The sequence below is a fragment of the Rhinolophus hipposideros genome, assembly GCF_964194185.1.
Source record: "Rhinolophus hipposideros genome assembly, chromosome: 10".
NCBI lineage: Eukaryota > Metazoa > Chordata > Mammalia > Chiroptera > Rhinolophidae > Rhinolophus > Rhinolophus hipposideros.
In genome coordinates, this window is record NC_138056.1 from 45,970,054 (window position 1) to 45,988,684 (window position 18,631).

The 18,631-nt window shown below is 47.3% G+C and overlaps 1 protein-coding gene across 7 annotated transcripts in view; it reads right to left on the minus strand.

The window, feature by feature from the left end:
- The window catches only part of STIM1 (stromal interaction molecule 1), a 181,205-nt gene extending 164,738 nt beyond the window's left edge, over positions 1-16,467 (minus strand). For 2 of the 7 annotated variants that reach the window (XM_081062332.1, XM_081062333.1), the window contains exon 1: positions 15,570-16,463. In XM_081062332.1, coding sequence (XP_080918458.1) covers positions 15,570-15,708 — 139 coding nt within the window. In that variant the 5' untranslated portion in view covers positions 15,709-16,463. Of the gene's footprint in view, positions 1-15,569 lie in introns of all 7 variants that reach the window. The other 5 variants (XM_081062329.1, XM_081062334.1, XM_081062331.1 and 2 more) reach the window with 5 other exon arrangements.
- Positions 16,468-18,631: the final 2,164 nt, after the last annotated feature.

Sequence of the window (18,631 nt, forward strand, 5' to 3'; positions counted from 1 at the left end):
TAATTGCAAGGAGACCACAGGAGAGAAACAAATTATAAAGCCAGATGCCAAAAAAATGACCTCAGGAAAGAGAGGACTGTTCCTTGGGAACCCAAAAGACATCTTGCCTAGAAGGCCCTGCTCCCTCCAGGATAAAACACAGCACACTCTGGGCAAATCAAGAAGACCCAGGGCTGACTTTACTCAGGGAGCTAGCCAACACTCTGCCCAAAACCCTCCCCTTTGCCAGCCTGTCATGACACCTGAAATTCAAACACTGCAACTTCATTTCGTTCTTTAATAAACACATCCTGAGTACCACACCCTGCAGGAGGGGGAGTAGTCAAATGAGGGAGGTAGATTCATGCCTCCTTGAATATCAGCCAGATTACAGAGAGGGGCAGAGTGTTCTAGAAATGCAGGTCAAGAAAATAATTCTGGCAGTAGGAATTGGAGACTTTCTGGAGGGAGGCAGTTAACTGGGCTTAGAAAGACAGGCGGATATGAAATCATTTGCGCTACCTAAAGAAAGTAACGAGAGGCTTTGGGAGAGAACCAGATTTTAATTCTGGGTCAGTTGCTTACAGGCTATAATGATAGTCAGGCAAATGACCTTCCTTTTATGAATATTTCCTCATCTGTAAAATGGGAATTATGAAAAGATACGGGCATTTTTCACAAGGCAGCTATGTAAAACACTAGCTCCAGCCTGGCACGTGATGGGACTTAATAAATATCCTTTCCTTCTCCCTTATTCTGGTTACAATAGGAACACACACCAGAGAAGAATTCCCCAGGGCAATGGAAATTACTTGCCAGCTAACAGAGCAAAGCCCATGGGGGCTGAGAGATAGAGAACTGACCTAAAAGGGAACCTCAGGAGGCTAGAGAGTAGCAAATCCAGGCAAATCCAGATCCAGATCTTTCCTCCACCATGAGATGTGTGGCAGCCCATTCCGGACAAATATCACATCATCATGTATTTAGTTAGATGAGGACATGGAAACCCACTCCTTAACGCCCCAAGAAAGACAGCCCTGTGCCAACTTCTGGTACTCCAGGAGGCTGGGGCAGGACCTAGTGCTAGCAAAGTATTGAGTCCAGCTGCCAACATTTTAATTAGTCCAACCTTAAAAAGTCTATAACCACAAGAGATTAAAAGGAGCCCCCAGGGAAAGCCTCTGCCCTTCACATGGTTCAGCCAATTAGATCTGCTCAAGTGCCCTAATTTCCACCACTGAATTCTTAAGGGGAATCAAGCCTCACCGAGCTCCGACTTCTGGCCGAAAGTACAGGCAGACGCTCAGCTCAGAAAGAGCAGTGTGGGCTGAGAGAGAAGCAGCATCCAATGCTCTGAGGCCCTGACACCTTTCCTGCGTCAGTAAACTAAGACCTGTCCTCTTACCAGGCTCCATCCCTCATCCCCATGTCCTACTGTGACCTGTGCTCCCAGTGGCTATACCCTAACTTAATCAACATTGAACCTAGCAAAGGATAGTTTTGATTCTTAGCTATTATCTCAGCCCAGTAATACTTGCATTTGAAAAGGCGATCTTCCAAAATGGAAGTGATTTCAAAACCAAAAAGAATAGAACTACGTGGTAAACCAGGAAACAAGCGTAAAAACTGAGGGACAAAGGGGTAAAGCGTTTTGTTCAAATTAATGACAAGATATTATACCCCAAAGCCACTGAACTTCACATTTCCCGAAGGCTCAGGCCCTCTCCCTTGCAAGTGTACTGGGTCCAATGCTTGTGTAGCCTTACTGTTTCTGTTGTCATTAAGAGTGTAAAAGCAAGGTTACAAGGAAAAGTGAGAACCTAGGAGACGTAGGGTACTAAAGAGAGGGGATATTCCAAGAAATTACATAGGTGATCAGACAATTCAGAGGAGGAAAACTAATAATAATAAATTACTTACATTTGTTTTAGACTAAATACTTGTCACATTATCTCAGAAGATCTGCACATGTCAGCCTCTGAGATAGGTTCTGTTATCCCCAAAACACCTAGCATGGGGAAACTGAGGCCCAGAAAGGTCAAGACTATCACAACCCAAGCTAAACTATGTCTACCTAATTCCTAGTCTCGTGTTCTTTTTTTATGAAACTAGATACTCCACAAAGAAAGCTGTGAAGACTCAGGAGAACCAAGCTAGGAAGGGGGAAGAAAAAGGAAAAAAAGTTCAAAGGAAATAAGTGGAAAGAAAATGCTTTAAGACAGAAGCTACAAAACAGCAAGCAGCTATTTTATTAATCAGAAAATCTTCTTGCTTTCCCCCTCCATTCTCTCAGAGGGTGTGCGAAGACATCCAACACGATGGCCAGTTTCAGGCTTGCTTCCATGGCAGAGAACTAACACAACCACAGACCTGCTACCTGACAATCCATGAGCAGCCTACTCCCACCTCAAGAGGACTTGGGAACATGTGTAGCAAACTAAAGACATGACCACAAGAGGACTCCAGGCATCAGCTTTGACCAGCAGCTGCACCTAGTACCTCTGTCCCAAGCCAGGGCTTACCCTCGTCTAGCAGGAGGGTCCCCAGAAAGAATGGCCTAAATTCAACTATCAGTCTGTCCCCACACCTTCAACCAGCTAAAGGTTGACAGAAGACCCTGGGGGAAAGGGACGGTAATCACCTTCACTCAGGCCGAGGACAGCTGATAGGATATGATCACTTAGTGATCACTCCATTTCCCACTAGAAAACTTGAGATGTGTGACTGTGGAAAACTTGGCACGTTCCCACACCAGAAAGCCCCACCTGCAGATGAGTAGTCTAGGTCAGTCTAAAATGAAAGACCTTCCATGAAAAACTGAGTTTACATCTGCTCTTATTTGGCCAAAAAACTCACTACAAATATGGGCTCCGACTCAAGCCATAATCCTGGAATAACACCCTCACACAGTACTTAAGAGTTTTACAGAGTACCTTATCTTCCATTGCTTCCATAAAGTAGAGATTATGGAAGCAACCCCCCTCCTTTATTTTTAGTAACCGCCCCCCCTTATTTTTTCAAATTTGAAAGCTAACACTCACAGAGAAAAACTAACCTGCTCAAGATTTTACAAACCAAAAATGGCAAAGCCTGGAGTTGAACCCAGGTTTTTCTATCTTTACGACTCTGATTTTCCAACAGTGAAGGCCCAGTTTTGTTAGGAAGCTTAATAGCTAAAAATAAAAAAACAAGAGACTTGGCCTCTCAGAGTTACTGTATGACCTGAGGCAAATTGTTTCACTTCTTTGCACACCAGAACACTCACGTGTAAAATGGAGTGATGTGAAGTAAGTGTAGAGAGAAAAGAATTCTGTGGTTCCTGAAGTACTGTGAAGTGCAGTCCGTTCACTCATCACCCCCAGCCCTGACTCTCCTTCGGACTGCCATAAATTTTTTTTTTAATTGCTATGGGAGAACATTGGGGAACAGTGTGTTTTTCCAGGACCCATCAGCTGCAGGTCACGTCGTCGTTTTCAATCCAGTTGTGGAGGGTGCAGCTCAGCTCCAGGTCAAGTAAATTTTCTGTTGGTGGCACCATCAGGCTCCTCGTTACCCACGCTCAAAACATGGGCGTCCCTTGACTCTTTTCCTTCCTTCCCTCCATACACTTAAACGCTAAGTCCTATGCATTCTGCTAAGAACACAGCAGACCCTGATCTTGCTCAAGAACAACTGTGTGCCCTGTGTAGGCTCCCTGTATCCAACCCCAGCCCCGCCAACGCACTGTGCATACTTTGTGAGATGAAGCTTTCTAAAGCAATACTCAGCTCATGTCTCTCCCCTGCTCAAAACCTACGAGGACTACTTACTTATTGCCTACAAAGTGAAGTCTACACTCTTTAGCCTGACATGGAGGCCCTCCAAGATCTTTTAATTAATCTCTTTTGCCTTAGTTTACATTAGGTTGGTGCAAAAGAAATTGCAATTATTTTTAATCTTTTAAACCGCAATTACTTTTGCACCAACCTAATGGTATTCTCCTTCACAGATGCCACTCGCCAGCCAATCTGGACTAAGTAATGCCCCCTAAAGACTCTTCATGTTTTCCCACTCTGTGGCTTTATTCATGACATTTCCTCTGGCTGGACTACTTCCCTCGACCTCCTTTATATTCCTGCATGAAGTACCTGAAGACCCACTAAGCGCTATCTCCTCCACAAAACTTTCCTGATCTCTCCAGGCAGAGGTGACCCCATTTCCCAGTGGGACCATCAGCATCATTCATACACTGAACCTAGATTGCCTTCCACCATAAACTATAAAATGGGAGATCCGTTGTGAGGATTAAAGAAGACCACGTACATATGTGAAAGTATCAAGCCCAGGCCTGGAACAGAGTAGGTGCTCAATAAACTGGAGCTCTTATTATGTACAGTAAAGAAAAATGTGGGTGCACATCTTAATTCCTCAGTCCTTCTACTGGGCAGGGATCGTTCTGTAACATAACACACATGTTCAATGTTAACTGAAGAGGTAAAGAACACCACACAGACACACACCACATCCCAAAGCTTATATCCACAAGAGCGCAACCATAATGCTATTTTTGGAAGATACAAACGAAATATACATCACTCTACAGCTATACACTTCACCAATGTGGTATTCCCACTCCCACTCAGAATTTATAGGTGAAATACGCCCTCTCAGTCCTTCCCTCACCCCCAAACCCTAATTCCAGGCCAGGTAGGTGATAGAACTAAAGCCACAAATAGTCTGATGAATTATACACTTTTTAATCCAAATGCACATCTCTACCTAAATTCATATACCTGTTTCTTTCCCTCCATACAAGTTATTAAACAAAAATAGAAAGAGCAGTGACCTTTGGATCAACGAAACCTAAATTCAAATCCTGGCTTAGTCACCTTGGGAAAATTATTTATATTCTCAGAGTTACTGTCTCCCCATCTATAAAATGAGAAAATACCCACCGTTCAGGGTGCTGTATAGATGTAAAGCACCCAGCCCAGTGCCGAGAACATAGCAGGCGCTCAGTAAACAGTAACTATCATCAGCATTTGTATCACTCAACTTAGTTGTCTTAATTACATATTTGTCTCTTTAGAGATATGAAGTGTGAGTTCCAGTGAACTTTGCCCTGGTCAGCGAAAGTTTCTTGAAACAAGACCTCCACAAGTTTGACTACCCAGCAACACACACACACAAACTCACAGACACATACTGCTTTCTAACCTATGCATATATTTTACCTGAAGGGCACCCAACCCCCCTGGCCACCACATTGTAGATGCTGGCTCTGGGAACTTGGCAAACAAGGACCCATTTGTTTTAACATACACTGTAGTGATGAGAGTTCTGAGAGCTTCCTGAGAGGCCAGAGATAACCCAGAGAGGCCAAACAGGGGCAGAGCTACTGGATCGCACTGGAGAAAAGGAGAGGCATATGAGATCTGAAAGCCAGCCTGCCTGCCTGCCTTCCAGTGAGATTTCTGGTCACCACCTAGGCCAGAACTCAACACGAGGCAGCCAGGAGCTCTGTAAATGTAGTTTACATCGGAAAGCGGCAGCTTTGTCCCAGCTGGGCCACACTGACAGGACAGCACAGCTGACTCTCTTAGATCTTCGCCCCCTCCACCAATGCCTTGAAGGAAAGTTAGTGTGATAGCTGCTCAGGCTGGAGTTCTCTGAGGCCTGGAGAGTGCTCAGAGTCAGAGATAAAATTGAAAAAGTCAGTGATTGTCACTGGACCTATCCTACCTCCCCGCTACGAAACAAGCCTAGGATAAAAGAAGGCTCCCTCCGCCGTCCCACAAGCCAGGTTAAGAAAAGCGGTTCAAGTGCATTCTGTTCATTTGTCTGCCTCAAGTTTGACCTGAGGCAAACCGCTGGAACAAAAGACAGGGAGCAGCACGACCCAAGAGAGCCTTGCCCATGGGTCTCATGTCAGCCCTCCGTGATCACAGCCCTGCTCCACTCCTACCGCAGCCACCTGCTCAGTGGCAACCAAAAACGGCAGCCAGAGTCAAAGGCCAAACCATCCTCTAGTATGACTAATAACTGTTATGGAGCAGAGCTTCAGCCTGTGCTCAATAAGCAGAGATGAAGTACCACTCAGCAGGAAAACAGTGTCCACAGAACTCCTCGAAAACGCACCATGTGAATTCTACCCCTAATCTCAGCGCACTCTTGTCTAAGCTCTTCGCAGGAACTAATGACAATGTACCTGGCTGCCACTGTCCCTCCGTACCTACTCAATCCAAGGATGGGCTCGTTGTTACTCATTCAATTATTCAACAAGTATCTTTTGCGCACTTACTCTCTGACCAGCACTGTGATACTCTGGTCAGCAAAATGGACATGGCTCCTGCCTAAGAGAGGGGAAGACATGCACCAAAAAACTTTAACATGTAGACAACCCTTTCCAATAAACTCTGTTTTGACCCCATTTTTCAAGTGAGGAAACTACAGTTTGGGGCATACTGTCAGTAAGGACTCAAGCCAGTGCCCCGTGCTCCTGACTAGACATCACGCTGTGTCTTGCTTTGAGAGACATAAGTGAAGGGCAGAGACTGCTGCAGGTCGCTAGTGCTACCAGAGTTTGATCCGAGATGAGAGGGAACGCTTCACAGAGGGCTGAGAGGTTAGATAGGAAGAAAAGAGGAGAGGGGAAGACCTTCTGGGAGGAGAGTAAAATGATATAAGTAAAGCCGAAACAAAAGCCGTATACAGTGTGTTCTGCAGACCAGGACAAAAAAAAAAAAAAAAGCATGGCCAGGCCAAGATACAGAGAGGGGAACAGAGGAAGAGGAGGGGGCAAAGTGGTCTGGGGCCAGAACCCTGGGTCAGGAAGGAAATGACCACCCACAAAGGGGTTTTAGAGCCTGCACCGTCTCTATTCCAAGTCCCCAGCAGAAACAAAAGAGCATTTTTGTTGGCTCACTTCGGGTTTTTCTTTGCATGGCCTCTCACTATGAAATAAATCTGCTCCACTCTGATAAACACGACAGGGCCACAGCCATCCCCGTTCAAGTCTCACCTGCCCTAGCAAGTTGTGCCAACACAGGCAAGGCTCTGTCAAATTCTCAGTGCCCAGAAAGCCTCTCCTTGGCACTTTCCAGGTGGCCACAAATAACCCCACAAGGCTTTCGCTACATTTACCCTGCCTGTGAAGGCCCCAAGTCCATACATAATGACAACAGCTGAGCCAAACAACAATAAGATGTACAGTACAACGCTCTGACCCACCCACTTCAGGAAGCCCATTCTGTATATCTCAATAAACAGAGATCCCCCATTCTAAACTGAGATTTCCAAGACAGCAGTAGAGAATGCAGATATGTTACCATATGCCATGAATATCACTGGGCTTCTTTTTCTATGCCTTATATAATAGCTTTCCAGCTTAGCTGGGAGGAAACGCCTCAGAAGTGGCATTTGACAATGACCTTGTATACCCCAAATCTGCCCAGCCCAATCTCTGTGAACATAATACAATATAGTGAACCGCTTTCTAGTTCTCCTCTGGACAGGTCTTAGACCCCCTAACACCGCAAATTGGCTGCATTAGGTAGAGAGGCTCCACAAGAGAGTGTAAGCAGCATGTGAATGAGAATCAGACAAAATTAGATTCTAGCCCTGGCTAAGACCTTACACAAGTTTGTTCCTCTCATACGTAAAATGAGTTTGGAAGAGATGGTCCTTAAAAGACCTTCCAGCTTTAACATCTTAGGATGTTAAGTCCTAGCACCTAACACCAATGGCCTAAAAGGTCAGAGTAATTTTTCTGTCTGTCAATGTGTAAGTCCCGATTCAATGCCACTTACAAGGCTAGGTCTCAGAAGCCAAGTTGGGGCAGTAAAAGCTCCAAGGTCAGTGGCTGCACAATGGGCTCCAGAACTGAAGTTATCAAACAAGCAGTTGGGCGGCAGGACTAGAACCTGGGATAAAAAGCGAATTTAGACAGGGGCCATGTCACCTCTACATGTCAAAGCAATGATGTCATGCAGGAACCAAGATGACACAATAACAAAGGGAGGACAGAAGACTCCCACAAGACTTGAGGAGGCAAGCAAAGAAAAGCTGAAAGGACACAGCACCTAGAAGCCATTGTTCCCAAGATCATGGCCCTAGGGGATCTTATAGGCGTCCTGTAAGATGGCCCCCTGCCCTCCTGCTATTCATGCCCTCGGGTAATCCCTTCCCCTTGAGCGTGGGCTAGACCTCTCGACTTGCTTCTAACAAATAAAATACGGCAGAAGTTGTGGCATCTCAACTGTAAAATTAGGTAATACAAAGACTGTGGCTTCCATCTTAGGCACTTCCTCTCACTCTCTCTTATGTCATTTGTCCTGGGGGAATCCAACTGTCATGTCATGAGGCAGCCCAGTGGAGAGGCCCATGTGGCAAGGGACCAAGGCCTGCCAAATACCCTCCCCTCCAACTGAGCCTTGAGCCCCAGCCCAACAGCTTTACTGCGACCTCATTAGAGACCCTAAGCCAGAGACACCTAGCTAAGCAGTACCCAAATTCCTAACCCACAGAAACTGCGAGATAATAAATGTTTACTATTTTAAGCCTCTAAGTTTGGGGATAATTTGTTATGCATCAGTACGGGTGGGGACCATGCCAATCTAGTCAGCCATTTCCAGCCTGCAGGTGGGGCTAGGGAAGTGGTTATACTCAGCAAAAGAAACAGGGGTATGAGCCGGAAATAAGGTCAAATACTAGCACCCAGAGTTTATCAGCAGCTTCCCTGTGGCCTGGTAGAGTAAGCCTCCACTAAAAGCCTAGTTTGGCCACACCGAGAGTCCATGTTTGGTGGGTATACCTGCAGTAAAACCATGGAATTAGATCAGGTTCAGAGAAGCAACTACCCTGCGAGACGTGCTACCATAAGCAGACACTCAGATTCTGACTGAGGCTTCTCAGCCCACAAAAGCAAAGGCTGAGAGGACTCAACGACCCCCAATCGTGCAGTACTTTGGAATTCATAAAGGCCCTTTCACCACATAAGCTATCGCATTTGATCCTCGCTACAAATCTATTCGTTAAGGTTATTCCTTTCCTACAAATGAAAAAACCGAAGGCTGAGAGAGATGAGATGACTTACCCTCCACTAGATCCACAGCCAAAAATGAAAAGAGCTGGAACTCTGAAGCTCCCCTAAATCCAGATATCTATGTCTGATGGCTGTGGCCAACTCAGATCCTTCTGCAAACCCAAGCCAATCATCTCATTTTACATCTAGGCTTCTATCCAGCCCTACCCACTCATTGCCCAACTCTCTCCTCCCCACTACACATAGGTCCTTTGTAGAATGAGACAATTTACCAGCTACTCTTAAATGTATTCTCTTGGTAAGGACTGCTAGACCGATTTCTTCCACGTGCAGTGAGGCCGTGGGATCCAAACTGATCTGGGTGATTTTTTTTTTATAACAAAGAATGAGAAATTCTAAAATTTCAGTGAACTTTCTAAGTAAGTGAAGCTTATGGCCTCAACTCTACCTAAACTTTTCCCAGAAATTTTTTTTCAACTTCTAAGCAAGTCCCATAAATTACAGTAGAATCTGAACCAGACAATAAATACCCTTCAGTTCAGTTCTACAAACTTTGTAATATATAAAGTACATTACATGCCAAGCCTTGTGCTAGGACCTTGCTCCCCTAACCCTTGAGGAGCTACGGGATATCAAGGAAGGCAGACACACCCATACTCAGAGAACTCCAACAGCATTGCATGACGGGTAAAATTATAGATTCTACCCTTCTCCAGAGCAGCACTTTGCGATGATAAGTGGACTACTCAAACACCTTTGTTCATCCAGCTATCTCTATACCGTTGAGGCTATAGGCTCTGAGTGCCAGATCAGTGAGCGACACATCGACAGGTAACGTCGATGATAAAGGTACAGGTAATGACAAATAATATATTGATGACAGGTAATGTATTTGATAAAGACAGCACGGGTTTGGTACACAGATCCCCAGAGTTATAGTTCTGGTCCTACCACTTTTTAGCTATGTGACCAAGAACACAAATTTCTCAACTATAAATTCTTCATCTTTAAAATGGGCATATTAATAAAAACAGCCCTACCTACTTCCAAAGTTGAGGATGAAATAAAATAATAGATTGACAAGGGATTAAACAGATCTGAGTTCGGATGAAAATACAAAGTGCCCTGGGCGAGCAACCCTGCCAAGAGTTGAGGAAAAAGCCCAGAATGTGTACCAAGACATGTGAGATGGTTTGAAAGGAAGAAAGAAAATATGACCCATTCAAACAGGCCCTGATTCTAGCTTTTCCAACAAACTTTAACAGTAGTTTTAGGCTGGACACAATAAAAACAGAGATAAAGTACAACCCTCCTCCCTTCTTCTACAAAGAGCTTACCCTTGTGAGAGAAAGCATATATACAATGTACAAGGTGTTACGGTAGAAATTTATACAAAGTATCCTGAGGGTAATAAAGAAAGCCCTGTGCTGTTACTATTTTATTTCTTAAACTGTTGCGGGCACATGGTCATTCAATGTATTATTCTTTATACTTTGTTGTATATCTTAAATATTTCCTTTTTTTTTTTTTTTTTTATCAGCAACAAAAAAGAAGGATCTGTTGGAGGCCCAGTTTGGTATCTTTCTCTCTCCCTAAAAGTCTGACAGCGAGGCTTCTAGGTTTCCTGGAGAATCATTTCCCACAAAGGGAAAAGTACTACAGCATGCCCATAAAGTCACTCAGCAATGTATGTCAAAGCTACTCAGCAGGAAATGAGGGGCCCCTTGGGGCTCAAACCCAAGTCCTGTGGAGACCCAGGGAAACACTCCCCTCAAGAGGACCTCGTCCCTCCCTTGCCAGACATCAGGAGTTCTTAACATGAAGGCTCCACATTCCTAAGGGACCCATGGGTACAATTCAGGGGCATCTATGAATTTGGATAGGAAACAATTTACATCTTTATTTTCAATATTCTCTTATGGAAAGTTAGCATTCCCTTTACATATTTCAATTATATATTGTAAGCAACCAACTACAATATTATTAGCAGTACCTATGATTTTGTCACCAAGAGAAATTATAGATATTTTCATGTCACATTACATTGTTGCAGATATCTCAAAATATTATTTACACTCGCCATTACTTCCAAATTAGGGTAGTTTTTAGGTCTGCCACTAGATCACACACGACTGCAATCTTCCTGTCTACAGGCCCTTTTTAGCTGGCCAACTATGAAGCAACTCTACCCAGTCATTGTTCAGCTACCAAACAGTGAGACTCCATATGCTGTCACTGGTGACCCAGACATCTCCAATGCCTTTCTTCCAGTCTTCCCCAAGTCAGACCACTCCCTCCTGCTTCTCGTCTGCCTCCACCCGATCCCTCCTTGCAGAAGCCCTCCCCAGCCACCATAGCCTAGACCTGCTACACAGAGCTCTCTTAATCCTTAGCCTACACTGTCTACACGGCCTGGTTTTGTGCTTCATTAAGCCTGTGGATTACGTTGTATTTAATAGCCTCTAAATATATATATCCACACTGCTAACCACAGAATTAGACTTCTTTGGTAGCCCTAAGTGCAAAGCAAACAGTAAGCACTTGTTATGGACTTGTGGATAGAAAAAACAATTGAATCAAGGTCCGTGACTCAAATATCTTAGTCTCGTTCTGTGGAACTTCTAGTTGATGGCCTTCTGGACATCAATTTCCTCATGTGTAAAAATAAGTTGGTTGAACTAACTGATGTTTCCACCTCTTAACTTCTGAATTAGGCAACCACTTTTTATCTCCCTGAGATCTGAGAAAAATTATGGGGGAAACTGAAAAGCCTCCCCCAGCTCTCCCAGGCAGGGTTAGTCACTTGCTCCCCTGGGCTTCCCACAGTTTCTGAACGCACATACAATACCCCTATTACAACGTTTGTCACAGTTTTTGAGAGAGTGCATAACATAGTAGCTAAGGTGGAGGGAAGGAGAAGAGTCGGAATGCCTGTGTTCAAATTCTGGCTCTACTCCCTAATGTCTGTTAACCTTGAGCCAGTTACTTAATCTCTCTGACTCCATTTCCTCACCTATAAAATGGGGCTCATACCACACACACAGGATAACTGTAAGAAATAAGTGGAATAAAATGTTTGGAATAGTGCCTGCCATACAGTAAGCACTAAAAAATGTTTGTTGCTATTATTGTTGATGTTATTAATATCTTACCAGGCACAGGGTCCTACTTTAACTGGCTCTCTGTCTTCCTCCCATTCTCCATCACAGCACTCCTTTTATTTTTCCTTCCATAGAACTTACCACAAGATAATATATGTAGTTAGGTGTTTATTTCCTATCTGCCCACTAGACTGTAAACTCCATGAGGACTGAGAACCTGCATGTTTTGTTCATCCTTAAATTCTCAACACCAAACATTGCCTGGCCCAGAGGCACGCATTCAAATATTTGTTGAATAAATAGCACATGAGCTGGCACTGTTCGATGTTTGCTAAATAAATTAACCCAACTAAGGGTGATTGTCAAAGCTGAGGCATGGATGAAGATGGTGTCCCAGTTGCCCCAGGATTACCATGACCCTCTCCCCAGCCCCCAATACTAACCTTAGTCAAGCTCCACCCACCTGCCGTGGCCCCAGTCCAGTTCCGGGAGCCACCCTCGGCTAAAATTAGCATAGCCACCAAGATGGCCAAACCATTTATAGCCTTGGAGGCAACAGCAACTAGCTGGGTGGGCAGGCAGGGCTCGGGCCTCCCACTCCATCAGGGAAAGCCAGCTTCCACTGGACAAACTGCTTAGATAGATGCGTATGCTCCAAGGCTGTTGTAGCTGTACTGAGTCAAACCGCAGTTCATGATTAGAGGCCCTCAATACCTCCAACACTGGCAGTCACAACTCCAGACTCACCTGGGACCCCTCACACATGTTCCGCAGAAAACATTTTGAGTTTCTGGAGGCAATGAGCTGAGTCTAAGGGAAATTCCAGGCATGAGTTCAGAAATGCAGGACTCAAAGTAGCCCAGCCAGGCACAGATCTTTACTGAGAAAGGTACTTAGCTCAACTGGGTGTACCGGCATCAAAGAGCCAGGAGGTGACAGGAATGGCCTTTCCACTGCCCAATGAGAGGGCCTCCTAGCAGAGCACCTGCCTTCACTGCAGGGTTAGGCCGTTAAGATGAGTATAACCAGCCAACAAGAGAAAAAAAATCCAATTCTCTGGCCCCTGCAAAAGACTCTCCAGAGGAAAACAAGGCCGTCCTTTCCTTGGCTCTCTGCTCTAGTCCCCAGGGCCTGCCAAACTAACTCACCAGGAGGAAAGTAGCATTCTCTAGGTCTTGCCTAGCACTCTTTTAACAGAGCAGGGCTGAGAAGATGGGAGGAGTCTAGGACTTAAACATCAGAAGACCTGCCTGTAAGACTTAGCACAGGACCCAGTGTCTTCACCCATAAAAATGGGACTAATACCACATGCCCCGCATTCTAATAGGCCTATTGTGAGACTTCTGTAGGAAAATAGACGGGTGGTTGAAAAAGGTAAACTTTAGAGAATATGCAAATTGACTGGGTATGTTGAATCTGATTTAGAAAAGTAGCAGCTTTAAAGGCAATTAAAACTCCTGTGTTCTGAGGATACAGATGGACTGGAAAAGCTACAAGGTTCCTGGCTACACAGAAAGCTTCTCCCCAGATCCTGTAGCAGAACCCATTCCATTAGCCACCTCTTTGCAAAAATGAGTTCCTGTCTGAGTCAGAGACAAACTTCCAGACAGGCCCAAGGGGACAACCTACCAGAACAATAGTGCTGGGGCCTCCAGGTTCCCACAGACCATAGCCATTACCAGCACTTAGGGTCTCTACAACTGCCCTCCCTGGGATTCAATATTATTGTGATGACAGAAACAAATTTTTGAACCAAGAGGAAGAAAAGACCAAAACAGAGGCCTAAGTGGTATAATCAACCCAGCCAGGCCTCTGAAACATGTTGTGTGAAGGGCTGTCTCCATAGACTAAACTCAGGGGGGTGATTCTAAGGGATGTTGGAATGCCTCTTACCTCCCTCTCTCTCTCTCTCTCTCTCTCTCTCTCTCTCTCTCTCACACACACACACACACACACACACACACACACACACACACACCTTCCTCAGAGCTAGCTAATGCCTAAAATTCAAAACTTCATCCCTTTAGCTGGTGTCTAAACTATAGAACACCTCCTCCCCCCCAAAAAAATATTTATTTTGTATCAGGCACTCATATTTTAAGGTGAAAAAAGGACATATCATCAGTTATAAACAGGGACGTCACTGGAACTGCAGAGACACTCCTTTAAGGCTACTTCATAGTTTGACCTACATCTGCCTACTAGTCTTTCCCTTTACAGCCCAATGAGAACAAAGCTATGAGCTAGGTTTCAGTGGCCAAGGAGACAACACATGGAAAAACAAGATTAATATGCAAGGACCTATCTTCAAAGCAACAGCCTAGGTGCCATGCTTGTACAGAGAGCAACCCTGGCCTCACCTTGAATGCAACCCTTGATACCTGGAATCACGCCCAGCCTAGCCAAGGAAGTTATAAAGGGGTTTCCTAGGAAAGGGTACACCACCAAAGCCAGCCTCTAGATCCATCCGTGAAACTTCCCAGTCACATGACTTATATTTCCTTTGGCTCCGGGTATCAACAGGTATCCACTGAGCGGTCCCCTCACTTGAGCTTGCCCACCCTCAGAAAGAACCCAGCTATAAACTCTCCCCACGCTGCAGCCCACTGCTTTGGGCAGAACATAGTGACACAGCGAGGGAAATAGGAAAAGAAAACTGAATTCCATCTAAGCCTTTGTAAAACAACTGAATTTTAAAAGTGCTCTTTTCTTCTGGAACAGAACACCAGGGCTCCTGCTGTCCGACAAGGCTCCATGAGTGCATTGGAAAAACCAGGACAGAATGAAACATCACAGAATTCCTATCCTCATCAGTCAGAAGAAACAGAATAAGTCAACAAGAGGTCCCAGAAATTGTATCATGCCCACGTCAAGAAAAGGCCACTTAAATCCTTGGTGGTCAATAGGATTCCATCTAAGGAGCTGCCTTGGGGTTTCAAATGGGCACAGCTAAAAGACCACAGATTACCTAAGGGAAGGGAGGGTCCAGGGTTCCCACGCTTGTTGGAAAAGAAAGGCACACCTGAACACCAGCAGAGTTGGTCCAGCCCTGACTTTCCCTGCGCAACCCAAGTAGCCTCAACTTCCCTGTGCTGCCAAGTGCTGAAACTGGCCAAGAGCAACAGACTTAGCACCTGCCCAGGCCATTCTTCCAGACAAGTGGCCCTGAGAAGGGGTCTTGGCTTGCTGATCTGAAAGGCCAAGGTACTTCATAAGCAGACCTCTTCTCACTGCCAACAAAGACATCCTGAGGAGGGATGAGGAAAGTTGTTCAAGAGCGACAGAGACATTAGATAGCCATGGCTCCTGAATGGAAAGAATTTGTTGGACTACTAGGTACAGGCAGTGCCATATGTGGTCCTCCATCAACTGCACATGTAGAAACCGAGGATTCAACTTGCCCACTTGGGCACCTCATTTGTGAGTCACAGCCCGCGCCCAGTCCAACCGATATAGCAAGGCCTTACCTTCTGCAGTGGACTCCTCAGAATTAGCCCCCGAGCTGGCTCCCGTCGCCTTCTCGCTGTGGCTATGGCTGAGGCTCTGGCCGTGATGCAGGAGGAGCCCCCAAAGGAGCCACAGGGCAAGACGGGCGCACACATCCATGACTCCAGGTCTCAGTAAACATGCGCCTGACGTGAACACCTCGGGTTCCCAAAGGCAAAGCAGGGAGCCCAGCAGTGCGGCCGTCGGTCCTGGAACCCCAGGCAAGATGCCCTCGAGGCGCCGCAGCTGTCCAGGCACTCGCGGACCTGCCTCCTCCGACAGCCAAAGGTCAAATGCTCCAAGTTTGGGCTCGGGAGGAGGGCCGTCGCCTCCGGTCCAACAGTGGGTCTGCGGGAGTTGCGGCGGCCTGAGCGCCCAGTCTGCTCGGGCCGCTTCCGGAGAGTTTGGACTGGGTGGCTGCGGGGCCGCTGTCAGCTCCGCAGCCGGATACACCCCTGCGGGAGGGGGCGGGCAGGCGGGATCTCCCGCGGGCAGGGGAATGGGGGAGGGAAAAAAGAGAGAGGGGAAGAGGGGGGCACCTGGCCTCAGCCCGCCGAGGAGCGAGCAGCACAGGTTCGGGGAGGGCGTGCGCCTCGCAGGCCCCCGCGGGTGCTTGCGGCTCCGGGATCCCAGGCCTCCTAGGCCGAGGTCAGCACCCCCGCCCAGTCCCGTGCCCAGGCGGCCGGCGGTGCCCAGGTTCAGCAGGCGGACGGGCACGGGCCAGGCCCGGGACAGCGGCTCCCTGGCTGGCGGGCGGGCGGGCGGGCAGCGCGGGGCGGGCCCGGGGCTGGCGGGGGCGTGCTTTCCCGCAGACCCGCCCCGCGCCGCCCGGCCCCCAGCAAAGCCGGGGCCCGCCCCAGCGCCGGCTGTATCCCGGAATAACCTGTTGGAGGCAGCCACCGGGTGTCCCTAGCCCCAGGCGGGCTCTGCAAGCCCCAGTCCGCGCTAGGCTCCGCCAGCACCCCTCTCTCGCGCCAAGGGTCGGGTCCCGGCCTCTTCTTCCCCCACAAGAGTCTCTCCCGCGCTAACCGCCGTCAAACCCGCGGGCGGGCCCCTGACACGCAGTTACTCAGGTAACCCAGGCCTGCGGCGGCAGCGGTGACCACCGTGGTAGCTGCCCTGCCCGGATCTATGGGCCTCAGTGCAGCTCCACTCGCCTAAGCTCTAGAGCCAAGCTGGACAGAGGCCCGCGGCACGAAGATTGCCGCCCCAGGATGCTGGAGGGGACAACCGCCGGACCCTGTTCCGCCGGGGGTGCGCTCCCAACCCCCACTCGCAGCCGGCTTTGCGGGCTCCGCCCTCCACCGCGTCTTGCAGCCAATCGGCCTCCGCCTCTCTGCAGCTTAGGAACCCGCCTGCTTCTTCACCCGTGTGCAGCGGCCCCTGGCGGGCAAGTGTGGGTGCTGCTGACAGAACACCAGCCCCTGGGAGGCCCCGCCCTTTTGCGGAGGGTTGGGGAAATGAAGAGCACCCGCCCCGCGGGAGGCCCATTAAGGACTGCCATTGCTTTCAGAGGAAATGATGCCAGCAAACAAAATGAAACGTCCAAACCACCAAAGGTAAAAGTGCCCTACACATCCCTTAAGTCTAGGCTAAAGGGTCCAACCCTATCCGCCTCATACAAGTTAAGGAGGATGCCCTCCCTTAACTTTCACAGCCTGTTTTCCTACCTGCCTCTCAAATCCCCTCCCCTTTGAGGTTTTTGCGGATAGGACCTGTAGCTGGTTCCTTCCCGAATCTTAACTCTCCCAGCCGCTTGGAGGAGGTGTTGGCGACCTGAGAATGAGTTACCCAATGAAGAGAGCCGCGCCTGGGCCTCCTTCAACAGAGCCTGCACTTCCTGTTCTTTTCTCAAGTATACTGTCAGCAGATCTTTACTGAAACCTGCTCTGTGCCCTACCCTGTCCTTGGCACCGGAGACAGAGGAAGGGATTAGGCCCAGTCCCTCTCCTGACTGACAGTGCTAAGCCAGCTACCTGTTCTGAGCAAGCCCTCCAAACCGGGAACACGGATTTGCCCAACAGCTGCCTGGCTTAAGGGTTAGGCTGTTGATATAAAAATACTCGACTAACGTCATCCACTACCATTCTCCCCACTCCTGTTAAGCTCCAGTCACACTGGCCTTCTTTAAGTTCCTCAAACACATCGAGCCTTAACCACCTCACGGCCTCTGCATCTGCTGTTGCTTCTGCCTGAAAAATTCTTCTCCCCCAGCTCCTCATATTGTTAGCCTCTCCTTCTTCCATATATAGTTCAAGGACTCCTCTTCAGAAACTCTTATTCTGATCACTCCCTCTGGTCCAGAATTGGACCACACACATCTATCTGCCTCCTCCCACCCCATAGGATTGTGAGTTTAAAGATGTCAGGGGCTATGCCTTATTCATCTCTGGGGAAAGAGGATCCATCCATTCAGAGGCCTTGCACATAATAAGTGGACATGAGTTAATGCACTCAAATATGTCTTGAGTAATAACTATGTGCTCAAAAATTGGCCAGAACAGAAGATGAACTCCTAACCTAGGTTCTAGTAGACTTATACTCTGAGCCAACGGTCTTAAACTCAGATGGCAAAGTGAGCAGATACGTAATAAAATGGAGAGAAGTAGGTGGGAATAACAGGGAGTGGTGGGGACCGGACTGTGGCACACTGGACAGAGCAGGCAGGAAGGTGGGCTCAGTATTGCTGGGTCATCTTCAAGAGAAGATAGAAAACTAGACTTTTATATGACATATCCCTTTCTTTAGTATTAGCAACTAATTGTGCAAAGTGTAAAACCTTGCATAGGTCACACAAAACACATCTGCAGCCTAAATTAAAGTATTGCTGGGTCATCTTCAAGAGAAGATGGAAAACTAGACTTTTATATGACATATCCCTTTCTTTAGTATTAGCAACTAATTGTGAAAAGTGTAAAACCTTGCATAGGTCACACAAAACACATCTGCAGCCTAAATTAATCACTCAGACTGGTAATTTGTCATTTCTGCCTAAGCCAACCAACCTGCCTGTTTACTCCTTTGTCCAAGAAAACACACAAGA